This window comes from Bombus impatiens, unplaced genomic scaffold (genome assembly GCF_000188095.3).
Source record: "Bombus impatiens unplaced genomic scaffold, BIMP_2.2 scf_0494, whole genome shotgun sequence".
NCBI lineage: Eukaryota > Metazoa > Arthropoda > Insecta > Hymenoptera > Apidae > Bombus > Bombus impatiens.
Genome location: NT_176913.1, coordinates 104,670 through 117,975, shown reverse-complemented (window position 1 = coordinate 117,975; position 13,306 = coordinate 104,670). Strand labels below are relative to the sequence as shown.

At 31.7% G+C, this 13,306-nt stretch overlaps 2 protein-coding genes across 4 annotated transcripts in view; both read left to right on the top strand.

Moving 5' to 3' along the window:
- The first annotated feature begins 3,008 nt into the window (after positions 1-3,008).
- On the top strand, positions 3,009-8,579 carry LOC105681003 (ATPase family AAA domain-containing protein 2-like). The gene is made up of 11 exons (XM_024368969.2): positions 3,009-3,546; positions 3,630-3,778; positions 3,981-4,250; positions 4,392-4,583; positions 5,216-5,397; positions 5,960-6,143; positions 6,498-6,683; positions 7,285-7,420; positions 7,546-7,644; positions 7,718-7,810; positions 7,984-8,579. Exons 1-11 carry the CDS (start codon positions 3,393-3,395, stop codon positions 8,292-8,294), a joined length of 1,956 nt encoding a protein of 651 aa, XP_024224737.1. The 5' UTR covers positions 3,009-3,392; the 3' UTR covers positions 8,295-8,579.
- A 3,794-nt stretch (positions 8,580-12,373) lies between these two features.
- Positions 12,374-13,306, top strand: part of LOC100743028 (collagen alpha-3(IX) chain-like) — a 28,358-nt gene continuing 27,425 nt past the window's right edge. For all 3 annotated transcript variants that reach the window (XM_003491034.4, XM_012387917.3, XM_012387916.3), the window contains exon 1: positions 12,374-12,542. The gene's annotated coding sequence lies outside the window, so the exon portion shown is untranslated. The remainder of the gene's footprint in view (positions 12,543-13,306) is intronic.

The window sequence follows — 13,306 nt, the reverse complement described above, 5'->3', positions numbered from 1 at the left end:
TATATATCGTATGTATTCTACATATATATATATATATATATATATATATATATATATATATATATATATATATATATATATATATATATATATATATATATATATATATATATATATATATATATATATATATATATATATATATATATATATATATATATATATATATATATATATATATATATATATATATATATATATATATATATATATATATATATATATATATATATATATATATATATATATATATATATATATATATATATATATATATATATATATATATATATATATATATATATATATATATATATATATATATATATATATATATATATATATATATATATATATATATATATATATATATATATATATATATATATATATATATATATATATATATATATATATATATATATATATATATATATATATATATATATATATATATATATATATATATATATATATATATATATGTAGAATACATACTAAGTTTAAAATGGATAGTAAGAATTAATAGTAACTCTTATGATCAAGCATGTAACAAATAATACTATATTCTTAAAATAATGCTATGTAACCAATAACTGATACAATTTCAAATATTATGATGTTATTAATAAATTGGTAGCTAACTTTATAATTTGTTATATTTATATTAGTCAAACTTTACGAATGTGAAAATTAAATTAAATATTATAAAAAATTCATTTTTCAATTGTAGCGAGTATTATAACTGAGTTTTACGAAATTGTAATTAAATTACTTAATATTTGTTAGAATATAGGGATGAAAAGACTGAACTCTAGAAATGCTCACTACATAGTATTTATTCCCTTTGTGTGTTACTCTCTATATTCAAATTGAACTAGCAAAATAATTTTCAGTACTCTATTAGATGAATTTCTTTAGTGTACATACCAAATTTTGAAATAAAATAATTTATATATATAATTTTTAGGGCAATTATCTATATGTTTAATGTTTTGATATATGCTTGATGTTTTAGGATGATATATTAGAGTTCAAAGAATGAATGAAGATAATTTACAGTAAAAATATGTCATGCCAAGAAAATTCATTTTATTTTCATTGCTAATTAATTATAATATTTTTAAAAAATTTGCATTCTTTTCATAATTTAATTTAGTATTATGTGTAAAGCTATTTCTGTATTTAATTATTAGTATTAAAAATGTTCCATGTGCATACGTATACTGTTTTGTATAAAATTAAACTGTACTAACAGTAAAGGAACTAATGTTTAAAAGTTCACTAAAATTTGTAGCAGTATTTCAAAAAATTTTAAAATATTTGTTAATGTCTTTGTTAAGATATCTTTTTATAACTGTACATGAAATACAAATGATTTTATAAGAATTCAAATGCAAATTAAGAAATCTTAGTTCACGTATTTCTGCACGATTTAGAATTTAATTTGAACTTTTAATAATTGGGATGCTTTTTAATTGAGTAATTTATTTAATTTTACATCAAGACACTTCACACGAAATTTAGTAAAATTGAGGATTTGAATATTGTACTTTCTCTTGCTCAGGTGTCTATCCTTTTATGATAAGGATAATCAATATTATATAAACTAATGCTACATTATGGAAATTGAATAAGTATTGGTATTGATGTTAGATAAAGAGAACTAAGTTAACAAAAATATTGTTACCATTATATGATATCATTTATAGCACTCATGATATATAGGAAGCAAGGAATTTAAAGTACTAAAAACAAGCTGTAATATTGCTTCTAGTTTCTAAAGCATTAACAAAAGTTCAGCGATATGAAATTTTGTTTGAAATTTGTATGTTAATGGTATAGTCTATATTCAGATATTTTTTATCAGCTCAATTTAATTCAGTAATATAGTATCCATAAACTTTTATTTAATTCAAGTATACCCATTAAATATCGCTGATATTTGCCAAAGAATTTGTATAATATCTCGATGATAAAGATTGAATTGTAAATCTTGATAAATAGCAAATGATACAGAAAAATCACATATACAATTAATACAGATTAGAAAAAGGACATTAATTGAATCATTGTGACTTTTCTGTTTCCATTGATATATTTTACATTCCACTTTATGATAAATAAATCCGAAACGTAATTATTCCAAGAATAATTTCTGGTGCTATTTTCTGATGTGCTATCATCTCTGTATTACCAAGAATAAGCAAAAGACAAAAAAAACTGTGTAATTACATGTACATTGTATTAATCGAGAGGTTCCCGTAACCACTGCCGTTTGAACTAACTAATATAATTACTTTGCTAAAATATTCGGATAATGAAGATTGTAATGCTGCTATTTGCAAAGAACATATTGATCTACGAATTTAATGAAATTTTTATTGAATATGTATGTTCGTACAATATGACCTTTGGCAGACAGTAGTTTCAGACGTATGAAGCATATGTGTAGAAGGTATAGGAAACAAAACAAAAGAGCATACACTGCCTTATTTATTTTACCATACAGGTAATAAGTTTTATTGTCATTCATTGTAGCATAATAAATTGAAATTTCATAATTGTAATAATCTGCTTTGTTTTTAATTACCTTTTACTAAATTCCTGTTATTCCCTTATAAAAATGTATGATATCATTCCTTCATAAAATTTATTAACGAGTTAAAAATGTCTATGTACATATTAAAGATCTTAAGTTATGTTATAAAGTAGTATAAATATGAAATAAATATAGATTTTTAATATGCTTCAATTATTCATATTACTTACATATATCGAATAATTAAGTAACATCGTATAATAACGTTCACTTTATTGCTTAATGCATAATGTTTAATACGTGTCTTTACAACAGTAAAAATATAAAATAAATAAGTCATAAAAAAATATAAAATAAATAAAAAAGTCAATGTAAGCTTCAAAACGAACATTATATTGTATCTTTCCTTTTTAAAATTCACATATTAGAAAAATTCTATAGTATTATAATTAGAAATACGCTTTATTAGAGCCTTAACTTGAAACAAAATACAGTTTATCGTATCGAAAAAACTCATAATAATAATATCTTATATATTACTTAGAACTACACGAACATTGCTTCAAAGCGTAACACGATTCGCATGTTTCGTTGGAATCGTATCGACGAAACGTCAAAAATAATGAAATTACATTGTGAAACCACTTGAATCAATCGTTAAACGCCGCAGAAAAATTCCAGTAAAATATCCAGCAATACACGATGCGCGTGTACGATCAACGATGCTAGTAGTCGAAGAGTATTTCATCGGGCGATGATTTAAGGAACGATTATATACAAAATAATTGAATGAAAATATGTTCGTCGGGTGTGCGAAATAAAAGATTCGAGGTCAATTTGATCGTGAAAGATGTCTTGCGCGAAGGATTTCTCTTGCATCGGAGGTCTGGAGAAGCAGATTCGTGTTGTAAAGGAAACGGTTCTATTTCCGCTCATGTACGGTGACATTTACGCGAAGTTCAACCTGAAACCACCGAGGGGTTTGCTTTTTTACGGGCCTCCCGGTAAAATAAAGCGTTCTACGGTTCGTAATGAAGCGGAACATTGTTGGAAACGAGATTCCCGATTGACATCCTCTGTTTCGCAGGAACAGGAAAAACACTGGTCGCCAGCGCCTTAGCCGCAGAGTGTAGTAATTCGGAACGAAAGGTTTCCTTTATATCTCGTAAGGGTTCCGATTGCCTTAGCAAATGGGTCGGCGAAAGCGAGAAAAAGCTCCAGAAGATTTTTTCACTGGTTAATATAGTGTTTTACTTAAATTAAAATTTCCTATCCATCGTACTTTTAATTTTTAAGATATGTATGTTGAAATACATATAACATATACCTGTTCTCGTTTCATTTGTAGACAATAAGGATTTTAAATTGCATTTGCAAATTAAAAGATATTCAGCAGCGGTTGATTTAAAAAGATCTGAAAACCATGTCGATCTTACAGGCTCAACAATCGAAGCCTTGCATAATCTTCTTTGACGAAGTTGACGGTTTAGCTCCAGTCAGATCTAGCCGCCAAGACTTTGTGCACGCCAGCATTGTTTCCACTCTCTTGGCCTTGATGGACGGCTTAGAGAACAATTCAGAGATCATAGTAATTGGAGCAACGAACAGAATCGATGCCATAGATCCAGCTTTAAGAAGACCTGGCCGATTCGACAGAGAGCTATACTTCCCGTTGCCATGTTATACGTCGAGGAAAGAAATACTCTCAGTACGTTTAATTATAAACTATTACGTAGTGTAATTAATTCATTCGCATTTCTTTGAAAGGGATTTTCAATCTAATGTGTACATCGTTCCTTTAATTTCTAAAACAAGTACATTAAAATAAAGAGACCATGTGTGATCATAGGTTTATATAAAAAGTTGGAAGCAAAAACCACCGCAAAAATTTTTAGCGTATCTGGCATCGAAAACGGTCGGATTTTGTGGAAGTGACTTGCAAGCTCTTTGCGCCGAAGCGGTAATGTGCTGTGTTCGGAGACTCTATCCGGAAATATACACTTCCACTGCGAAGTATCAGATTAATGAACGTCATCTTAAAGTAATGAAAAGAGAATTTCATAATAGATTTAAGATAAGAAAGACAGTTTTATTTAAAGCTAGACAATTTCTGTAGAACAATTGATTCAGGGTTGATAATATTATCAGTGGATAATGTTAAGAAAAGTTGACGATCAATAGAAGTAGTTAAAAAGAAATTTCTATAATCGACAATGGCTACCGATAACTGAACAAATTTATAATTATTTATAATATTTATAATAGTTAAGATACCCGCTATTTTTTATAAAGTAAAGTTCAATCACATAATCCTAAATTACAAACGATATCCTGCACAAGCTATTCCCATTGACAAAAGATATTGCAGAGGGAGAAAGATTAAGAAACAATGAGTCAATCCTCCAGAAATCTAGATCGGGACACTTCTATTAGATTACGTTTACTACGCTACGTGGATCATAAAATAGCTACTTTATTTGCCAGCGGCGCATATTTAATCTGATTGATATTAAACTGATCGCTACATAGAAGCTATAACGTTTAATCGAATAATAAAACAAGGAATGTGATCGTTGCAAACAAAAATATATATTGCATTTTAAATTAATTTGAAAAAGATAAATCCTTCTTAAATAATTTATGAAGTTCTTTTCGTAATTGTCAACGTAATAGGTTGAGAAACAAGATTTTCTAAGGGCACAACAGAACATCTTGCCAGCATCGCATCGTGTTACAATCGCACCCGTGAAATCTTTGTCGTATAAAATCCAGCCATTACTTCAAGAAAATTTGTCATGCATTCTGTCACAACTCGAAACTCTTTGTCCAACGGGAATGTTAATTTGCAATGATATGTAAGCATCGAATTACTGTTTGATTTGATAAGTAGCCTTGACAATTTGTACAAATCTTTTGCATTTTTTATCCATCTATATACAGGATGCATATATGTATAATATCTAGATTACAACATCCTTTATGGTTTTCAATAAGTAAAACGAATCCCTCACAGTAAGTTCTATCTTTTTAGTTGTGTCCATAAAAATGTAAATTTACATAGAAATTCGTAATCTACGATAGAAACTTAATTTATATTAAAAAATCAAAAGGGTACAGAAAAATTGAGAAATGATAAAAAATTGAAAATTTGTATAATATCACTTCATAAATTTGATCGAATTAATCAAAGCACTGCGTAAATATTTTTTAAGCTTATATTCGGTCGAACGTCCGAATATGATTTATGAGGTTTTCCATATAATATTATAATTTTTACGATATTATTAAACTAGTTTAATCAAGCTACATTGAACTGTTAAATTTTCGACCACTATGAAAGTAGGGTTTGGTTATAGATAGATCGTAATGGTTCTCATAATATGAAAGGTAAAAAGCTTTAAAAGGCTGTTCTTACAGCACTGGTAGAGCTGTATCGAGGTCAAACAGCTGTCCGAGGATTTTATTGTGCGGTGATGACTCTCACACTCGTCATCTGGGACCAGCATTACTCCATACCTTGGAACATTTACCTTGTCATGTGTTAGACGTCACAACTTTGTTCGAGGAAACAGGAAGGGCTGCGGAGGAAGCTCTCATTCAAGTATCTATTATAAATATTATTAATACCAGAGTACAATATTAATTAAGGCTGATAAAGTGATAACTTAAAAATGAAATCTTGTAAAATATTCTTCATTATGTATTGTCTACGTAGGAAATAAGAAGATTAGAGAATAGGACATTTTTTTATGTATTCGATACAAGAAATGATGTTTTATGAAATTGATAAAAAATGACGTACAAAGATTGGAAAAAATGAATAAAAGATATCTCAAAGTTTTTTTATTTTTATACCCTGTATGAATTATTTTTTGTTTTACTGTTTCTGAAATGTTCAAATATTCGAATTATGTTTATGATTTAATTAATGAATATCTGGATAATTAAATGATAGAAAATGAAAATGGCTCGAAGAAGTTTACCATCGTTGCTCTACATTCCTGACATCTTAGCCTGGTGGGATCTAGTGGATGAAGCGGCACGCGTCGTTTTTACTTCTTTGATGCATGGCTTAGATCGATCGGTGCATATCTTAATCTTGATTACGGCCAATTGCTCACAAGCAGATTTACCAGCAGATGTAAGGGACACTATGATTAAAGTCGTGCTTTAATAGCACATAATATCGATTTAACAATAATAATGTTAATAAAAAGTTGCAAGATAATAATAGACTATGATTCCAGAAATCAATATTAAAATGTTACGAACTTTAAAAGGTATCTTTTTTAAAGTAATGATGATAACAATAACAACTCATTTCACACTTTTCGGTTTTTAAGAATAATAACACATTCTAGTAGTCATAAGCGAAATTTACAACATAGTGGAATCGATATTATAAACAATTACATATGTATTAATTTATTGTTAGATAAAAATTAACTAGCTCTATAAAAACAATTATTCTGAAGAGATCCACAATTTAATGATTTAATTAAATATTGTTTTCCCATAATGTAAATATAAGTAGACCTGTAATAATATTTTGTTAAGAAAGATTAAGATGTACTGAACAGAGATTACAGATGTTAGAATATTTTTTGCGTTTCTGGAAAAAGACAAGCATGGACAGGAGTTGTTTTTGTTATAAGTCCTTCAACTGTATGTAATGATATATAAAAAAAGAATGAAAATAATGAAATATATCGTTTCTCATTTTCACTTTATTCAATTACTAGATTGTATCTTTATTCGATGAACATCAAAGCGAAATATTCGAAGTCATGCCCCCCGGAAAACAACAGCGAGAATCTTTTTTCAAGCAATTATTCGTTCACTCGACGTGTGACCTCGAATCTAATCGTTCTTCACAAGGTATATATTATAACAATATAATACCTCCATTTTAAATGTAAAAACGTAGAAAAGGAGTTTCTTCCATATTTTATGATATTTACTTTTTATGAAACCCAATTAATAAGTAGTAATTATTTAACTAGCGGAATTCGAACAAGTTATGAATCCAAAAAAGATAAAAGAAGCAGGTAGGAAGCGAAAGCAGGCAGGACGTGCTGATTTCGCAGAAAATCTTTCGACGCGTAAGTGAAAGATCTTTTAATTTTTTCATTCAAAAAGTATCATAGAATATTAATAATATTGCGATAATGATAGAAGAGATGCCATCCTCACGGAGAAGTAAACTCAGAGTCCGCAACAAAATATGCGCCGTGCGATCAGCTCACGTGATGACCGATTCTAAATCAAGTAATAAAATTTATTTGCTTATTTTTATCATAACTCTTTAGTAAATCTTTAAATGACCTATATTTATATAACTATTTCGCTCAATCGCACTTTACAGAATATATTTGCAAATTTTGACTATTAAGCCAATACTAATATTCCTAGCTAAAAAAAGAACTTAATTTTCTATCCAGAAATTAACATTAAAAGAAAAAACAGCGCATCAGGCGAAGGACCACCGTCAAAACGTACAAGAAATTCTCCGTCCCATCTATCCGCTTCGAGCAACGAGAAACTGACCGAGTTTGAAATAGAGGAACTGCTTCGAACGATCGTCGGGGCGACGGAAACGTGGCCGTGCCACGAGCTCGAAAGTCTGTTCGCTTCCCTCGAATTAACTCTAGAAAAGAACGAGGAAGATTTATGCTCTGCAATTGAATGCCTCGAACGGTTTAAAGAATTCAGAAGGCTAAAAGTATACGTGAAGAAGGAACAAGAAGATTGAGTTATCGTTTTTTAATTTATTGAACTATATCGCATATGTATAATATCATAGGTACAAGCAATGTATCCTTTCACTGACTGATGTGTAACTTTCAGTCGTTCGCCACTGTAAACTGTACGTCTAACGACCATCTGTTCAAACCTGGACATATGTCATCAAAGAGAGTTGACAGACGCATGATGTTGCGAATCAGTTGTGTATTTTGTTAATAATATGTGATAGTTGATCATTATCATCGTTCGTGGTCGTATGTGTACATGTTACGTAATGTGCTACATGTATCTATATGTAATATCGTGATATAATATATTTGCAAGGAATCTCTCAGCAACGCCACTCGCAAACTCTGTTTCTCGACTCGCACGCTGCTTCTCGACTCGCTCTCTCTGGCCGTTGTAGTATTCTATTGTCTTTTACTAGGCCCACCGCACACGTGTTCTGCAGATGCTCGTAGCTAGGGTCACGTAGGTCTTTTCTACGAAACTATGCACTTGAAAAGACCGATGACACATTGATGGGCCCGACGGCGCCTCGGCTCTCGCGACATTGTTCATGGTTCGTCCGATATCTCTTAGGCTTTTCGTCCACGATACTACATATATATGTTATTGGCCTCTTTCTTTAAATATCTTGTGACATAACGTTGCATTTCACACGTGTAATATACACAAAGTTACATTAAGAACTAATTAAACATAGAAATTTTCTGTACTGCGAAAAGTATTTTTGTAGCTTTTGTACGTTTAAACTGCTACGCTGCTATATACAGGGTGGTTGGTAACTGGTGGTACAAGCGGAAAGGGGGTGATTCTATGCGAAAAAAGAAGTCGAAAATATAGAATAAAAATTTTTCGTTTGAGGCTTTGTTTTCGAGAAAATCGACTTTGAATTTTCGCTCGGTACGCGTGCGGTACGTTATAACGGATCTCACTGTAGATTTTCGACTTCTTTTTTCGCGTAGAATCACCCCCTTTCCGCTTGTACCACCAGTTACCAACCATCCTGTATATATTAGCTCCTTAAGTTAATTTTGTGGTAACATGACATTCCATTTGCAATTTGCTCAATTAATTAGGTAACTCTAAAATGGGATACCAGAGATTCACTTCATATTTTTCTCGTCGCTGTTTCTTCCACTAATAGTCTTCAATCTTCTGAAATTTAAAGAAATTGATGTTTTTCCGTCTGTAGGCGAAAACATTTCTGTTTCGAGTCAAATAGGTATTATCTGTGCTAGCTATCTGCTGGGTTTCAAGAGGATAAGCGAGACCCAAACCCAATTTGTGAGCCGGGAAAATGTTGTAGTTGAGTTTGTAAGTTCTTCTTCTGGGAAAAAGTTTAGAGAAGAGAAAAGTTTAGAAGAGAAGAAGATCCACCCAAAATTTCTCCAAAGAACAACAATGCGTGTATGCTGCAACGATACAAGTTTAAGTCTACAGTTGGTACAGATATATAGCATCACGATAAATTTGGTTATAGCTTTGGTAAGAAATAAAGAATTAATAGTGAAGAACCGTTCTTCGATAATAATTTTGAAAATATAATAGAAATATCAACTGATTAATCGAACTGCTCTAGATATCAAAAGACTTAAGGACGTTGATGTACGTATGTTGCGAATTCTCGACTAAAGAGCAACCGGGCAGGTCAAACCGATCGGTCGATATCGCGTACCTCGAATGAATTAACGCCCAAGGTGGAGGAAGTTTAATAGATCGAGTGTTAGAGTAATCCAGCACTGTGTTGAACTTGTTGTATAAACGTAATGTGTGATGTGATGCACGGCGGTGGTAAGATCTTGTTAGAAGTGAAGTCTTTCAACCGTACGGTACGATGTCTGATGATCAACTGTCCTCTTACATTGCTGATTCTCTCTACCAGCCGTTGGGTTTCGTCTGTCCATCGTGCCTTTCCGGCTGGGTATTTTCCGGTGTTTTTTACCTGACCTCGGAATCATTAGGTTTACAGCTCGGGGAGGACACGCAATTCGGAATTTCCTACAGAAGGGAATGGGCCTGTCCGTGCCATAAACGGACGATCACTCAAAATTCCGAACAGTGTATGTATTCAGATTACATGTGGTCCATCCGAAGAAATAAAAGAAAGAAGTATTAAAAGTTAAAAGTTGTACTGTTTGGAAGTGTACATGAAAGAGTTTAAGGATGATAGGGTAACGTAAAGAGTAAGTATGTCGGAGATGGAAGGACACCGGACCTTCCCCTGGAACTCCGGGAAAATCCGTAAAATCGTAATTAAAGTGTACAGTTGTAATTAAACAAGTTGCCGTCATTCTGCCCAGTTGTACTTGTTTGCGATTTGTGATAATAAACTTGGGCTCAAGGCGATCATCAGTCGCCGAACGTAGCCGCGGTCAACGGGACGGGCGCTCAGTCTAGCAAAGGTGCGGAGCGGTGTTATGACCCTCATTAAAGAAACTACCCATAGAGGTATCGGACAGTAAAACATGCTAACGGTTCCTTAGGACAATGAATACCTGATGTTGAGGCACGTACACAGCACAAGTCTGGTTAGCCCGAGGACCCGCTATAAAACCTCGGTTTTTTGGCAATTAAGATCTGGATCACAAAGGATATAACCTAACAAACACGAAGATAGTACCCCGCTAGGGGTAGCCACCCATATGCTATATTATTATACCACTAAGCTATAATATTTTGCCAAATGTCCTACTGGACAAATTGTAAAATTTAAATAAATAAATAAATAAAAAAATATTATCTGGAGATATCGGAACTTCCTGATTAGAAGCAAAAGGAGTTCAATTATTTGAGTTGTCACAACGACAATGAAAGAGCAGTGGTAAGATCGTTCGAGTGTGTTATTACAACAGTTTTGTTGCACAACAAAGAAAGTGTTCAAGTTTGTGCGGTTTGGTGTGAAACCACTTTCTCCATTACGATGATGTCGCGTACAATGGAAAACATAGCGATAAAAATGAATGTCACAGGCTATCACGCGTGATATTTCACTCTATGCAAATACGTTAAATCAAATACGTTATTGTTTGTAATTAAATACAAACATACTATTCTTTGTAATCGCTACAAACAATAATTCTTCTACTTCTCATGTGATATTGAATAATAATACAATATTTAATTCCACTTACCTAACGCTATTAATTCTCTCAGTCTAAACAAAACGTCGTGTGATGAATTTTCTCAGCAAGCATTCTCAGCTTAACTATTACTCGTTCTATAAAATTATTTTTACATTTAATAATGATTTCACTGTACGTTTGGTGGTTTTTTGTAATTCTTTTGTAAAAGCATAATTGAAAGTATTGTATAGATGCATATGAGTAGCTTTTAGCTTTTATTATTGATCATTCCTTTTGAGGGGATGCAATGAAAAATTATCTATGAATGAAAGACTTTACTATTGTGTATGTTTCTTGATGCATAGTTCACAGTCATTAATTTTTCCCTCGTAATTGAATCATTATTAGATTAACTTTTGTTTAACTTCTTTCTAAACGTTCAATGAAGACGTATGTGATATAGAGCTGTTTATGACTTTCTACGTTTTATTTTAGAAGCATATTATGGTATCATTACCGACTTCAATGGCAAAAGTTATGGAAAAATTGAACTTAACAATAACCATTTTGATATTTTTTTATGTTATATGCATTTAGTATATTTTCGCATTTTGAAATTTCCTATAAATAAATGAATATCCGCACCTAATTATGAGTGTATTTACTCTCTTAAATTCAACCTTTTCTGACACCTCTTTCATAAAAAAATTCTATATCTTTTGCTGAACTCGTTTCCGATGATCTTATTTACTTAACGCTTATAGTGAACCTGATCAAGTCAAAAGCGCCAATACATACATATGGCAGCTTGTTACAAACGGTCGAAGTGAACGCGATCGCAGCCGGCGACAGAGCATGCAGGCTCCTTTCTCTGCGCGCACGACATGCTAATTCACGAACAACTGTAATTGTCTCTTCTCCCCGATGACGGAAGATGGAAAGCAAGATTGAATCTCCTTGAAGAGAGGTGGAGAGATGCAAGCCATGCTGTTCTCCAGGGCTTATCAGTTGGTGCCGGGCAGCCGTGCAATGCGTTGCCTCGTCTTGTAATTTAATTGTGCTTTCGATATTACGCGTGACACACATCGAACCCTTTACGGAATATATATGCCGGTCCATTGACTTCCGCTGACCAAGCAGCAACTATCGGAAGCCGTAGCGCTCTTACATCCAGCCAAAGACTTCAGGTACGAGGCGCTCCAACGCGACCAAAAGTTTCTTCAGAACAAGCCGGTAGCATGTAGACTCTCGCACATGGTAAAATTTTGTCAAACTATCCGTATCGAGAGGTTGTGCGACCACGTGTAATTCGAATTTGTTGATACAGTTTCGAGATCTTTTTATTTGATAGTATTTTACCAACAAATTTTTAGTTTGTGATTTGTCTTTAACCCTTTCATGCTGGATATTGCACATAGGCAACATTGTATTAATAAAGAAGTAATGTTGGTTTTTGATTGTATTAAGAAACCTGTTTCGGATGAATAGAATAGTTTGCGGTAAAATCATGTTATAAAGATGATGTTCAGCATTTATAAAACATTTGGTTCTCTTCAAAAGCTAAAAGTCAGTTTAAATAGAGCAGTTTTAATAGTTAGATATGAAAGACAACAGAATCTGTTTTTCATCAGTTACATTATATGAATTTAAGAAAAGTGCAGATAGGATTAATTGCATTTTTCCTCATTTTTTAATGAATTTAGATAAATAAATCTATTTTAGGTAAATTGGAAGAAATTATTTAACACTTTTTAAATGAAAATAAGTGCCATCGTTTGTAGTCGCCCATTTTCGATCCTACAGGACACTTTTCTATAGATCTTGATATATCCAGGTTTTATAAAATACTGTTTTAGGTATGTATATAAAATATTTCAGAATGTCGATACGCCTAAGTTTTAAAGAATGTTTTTTTAATCCAGTTGTGCTTGACTTTTTTTTCATTATTTTT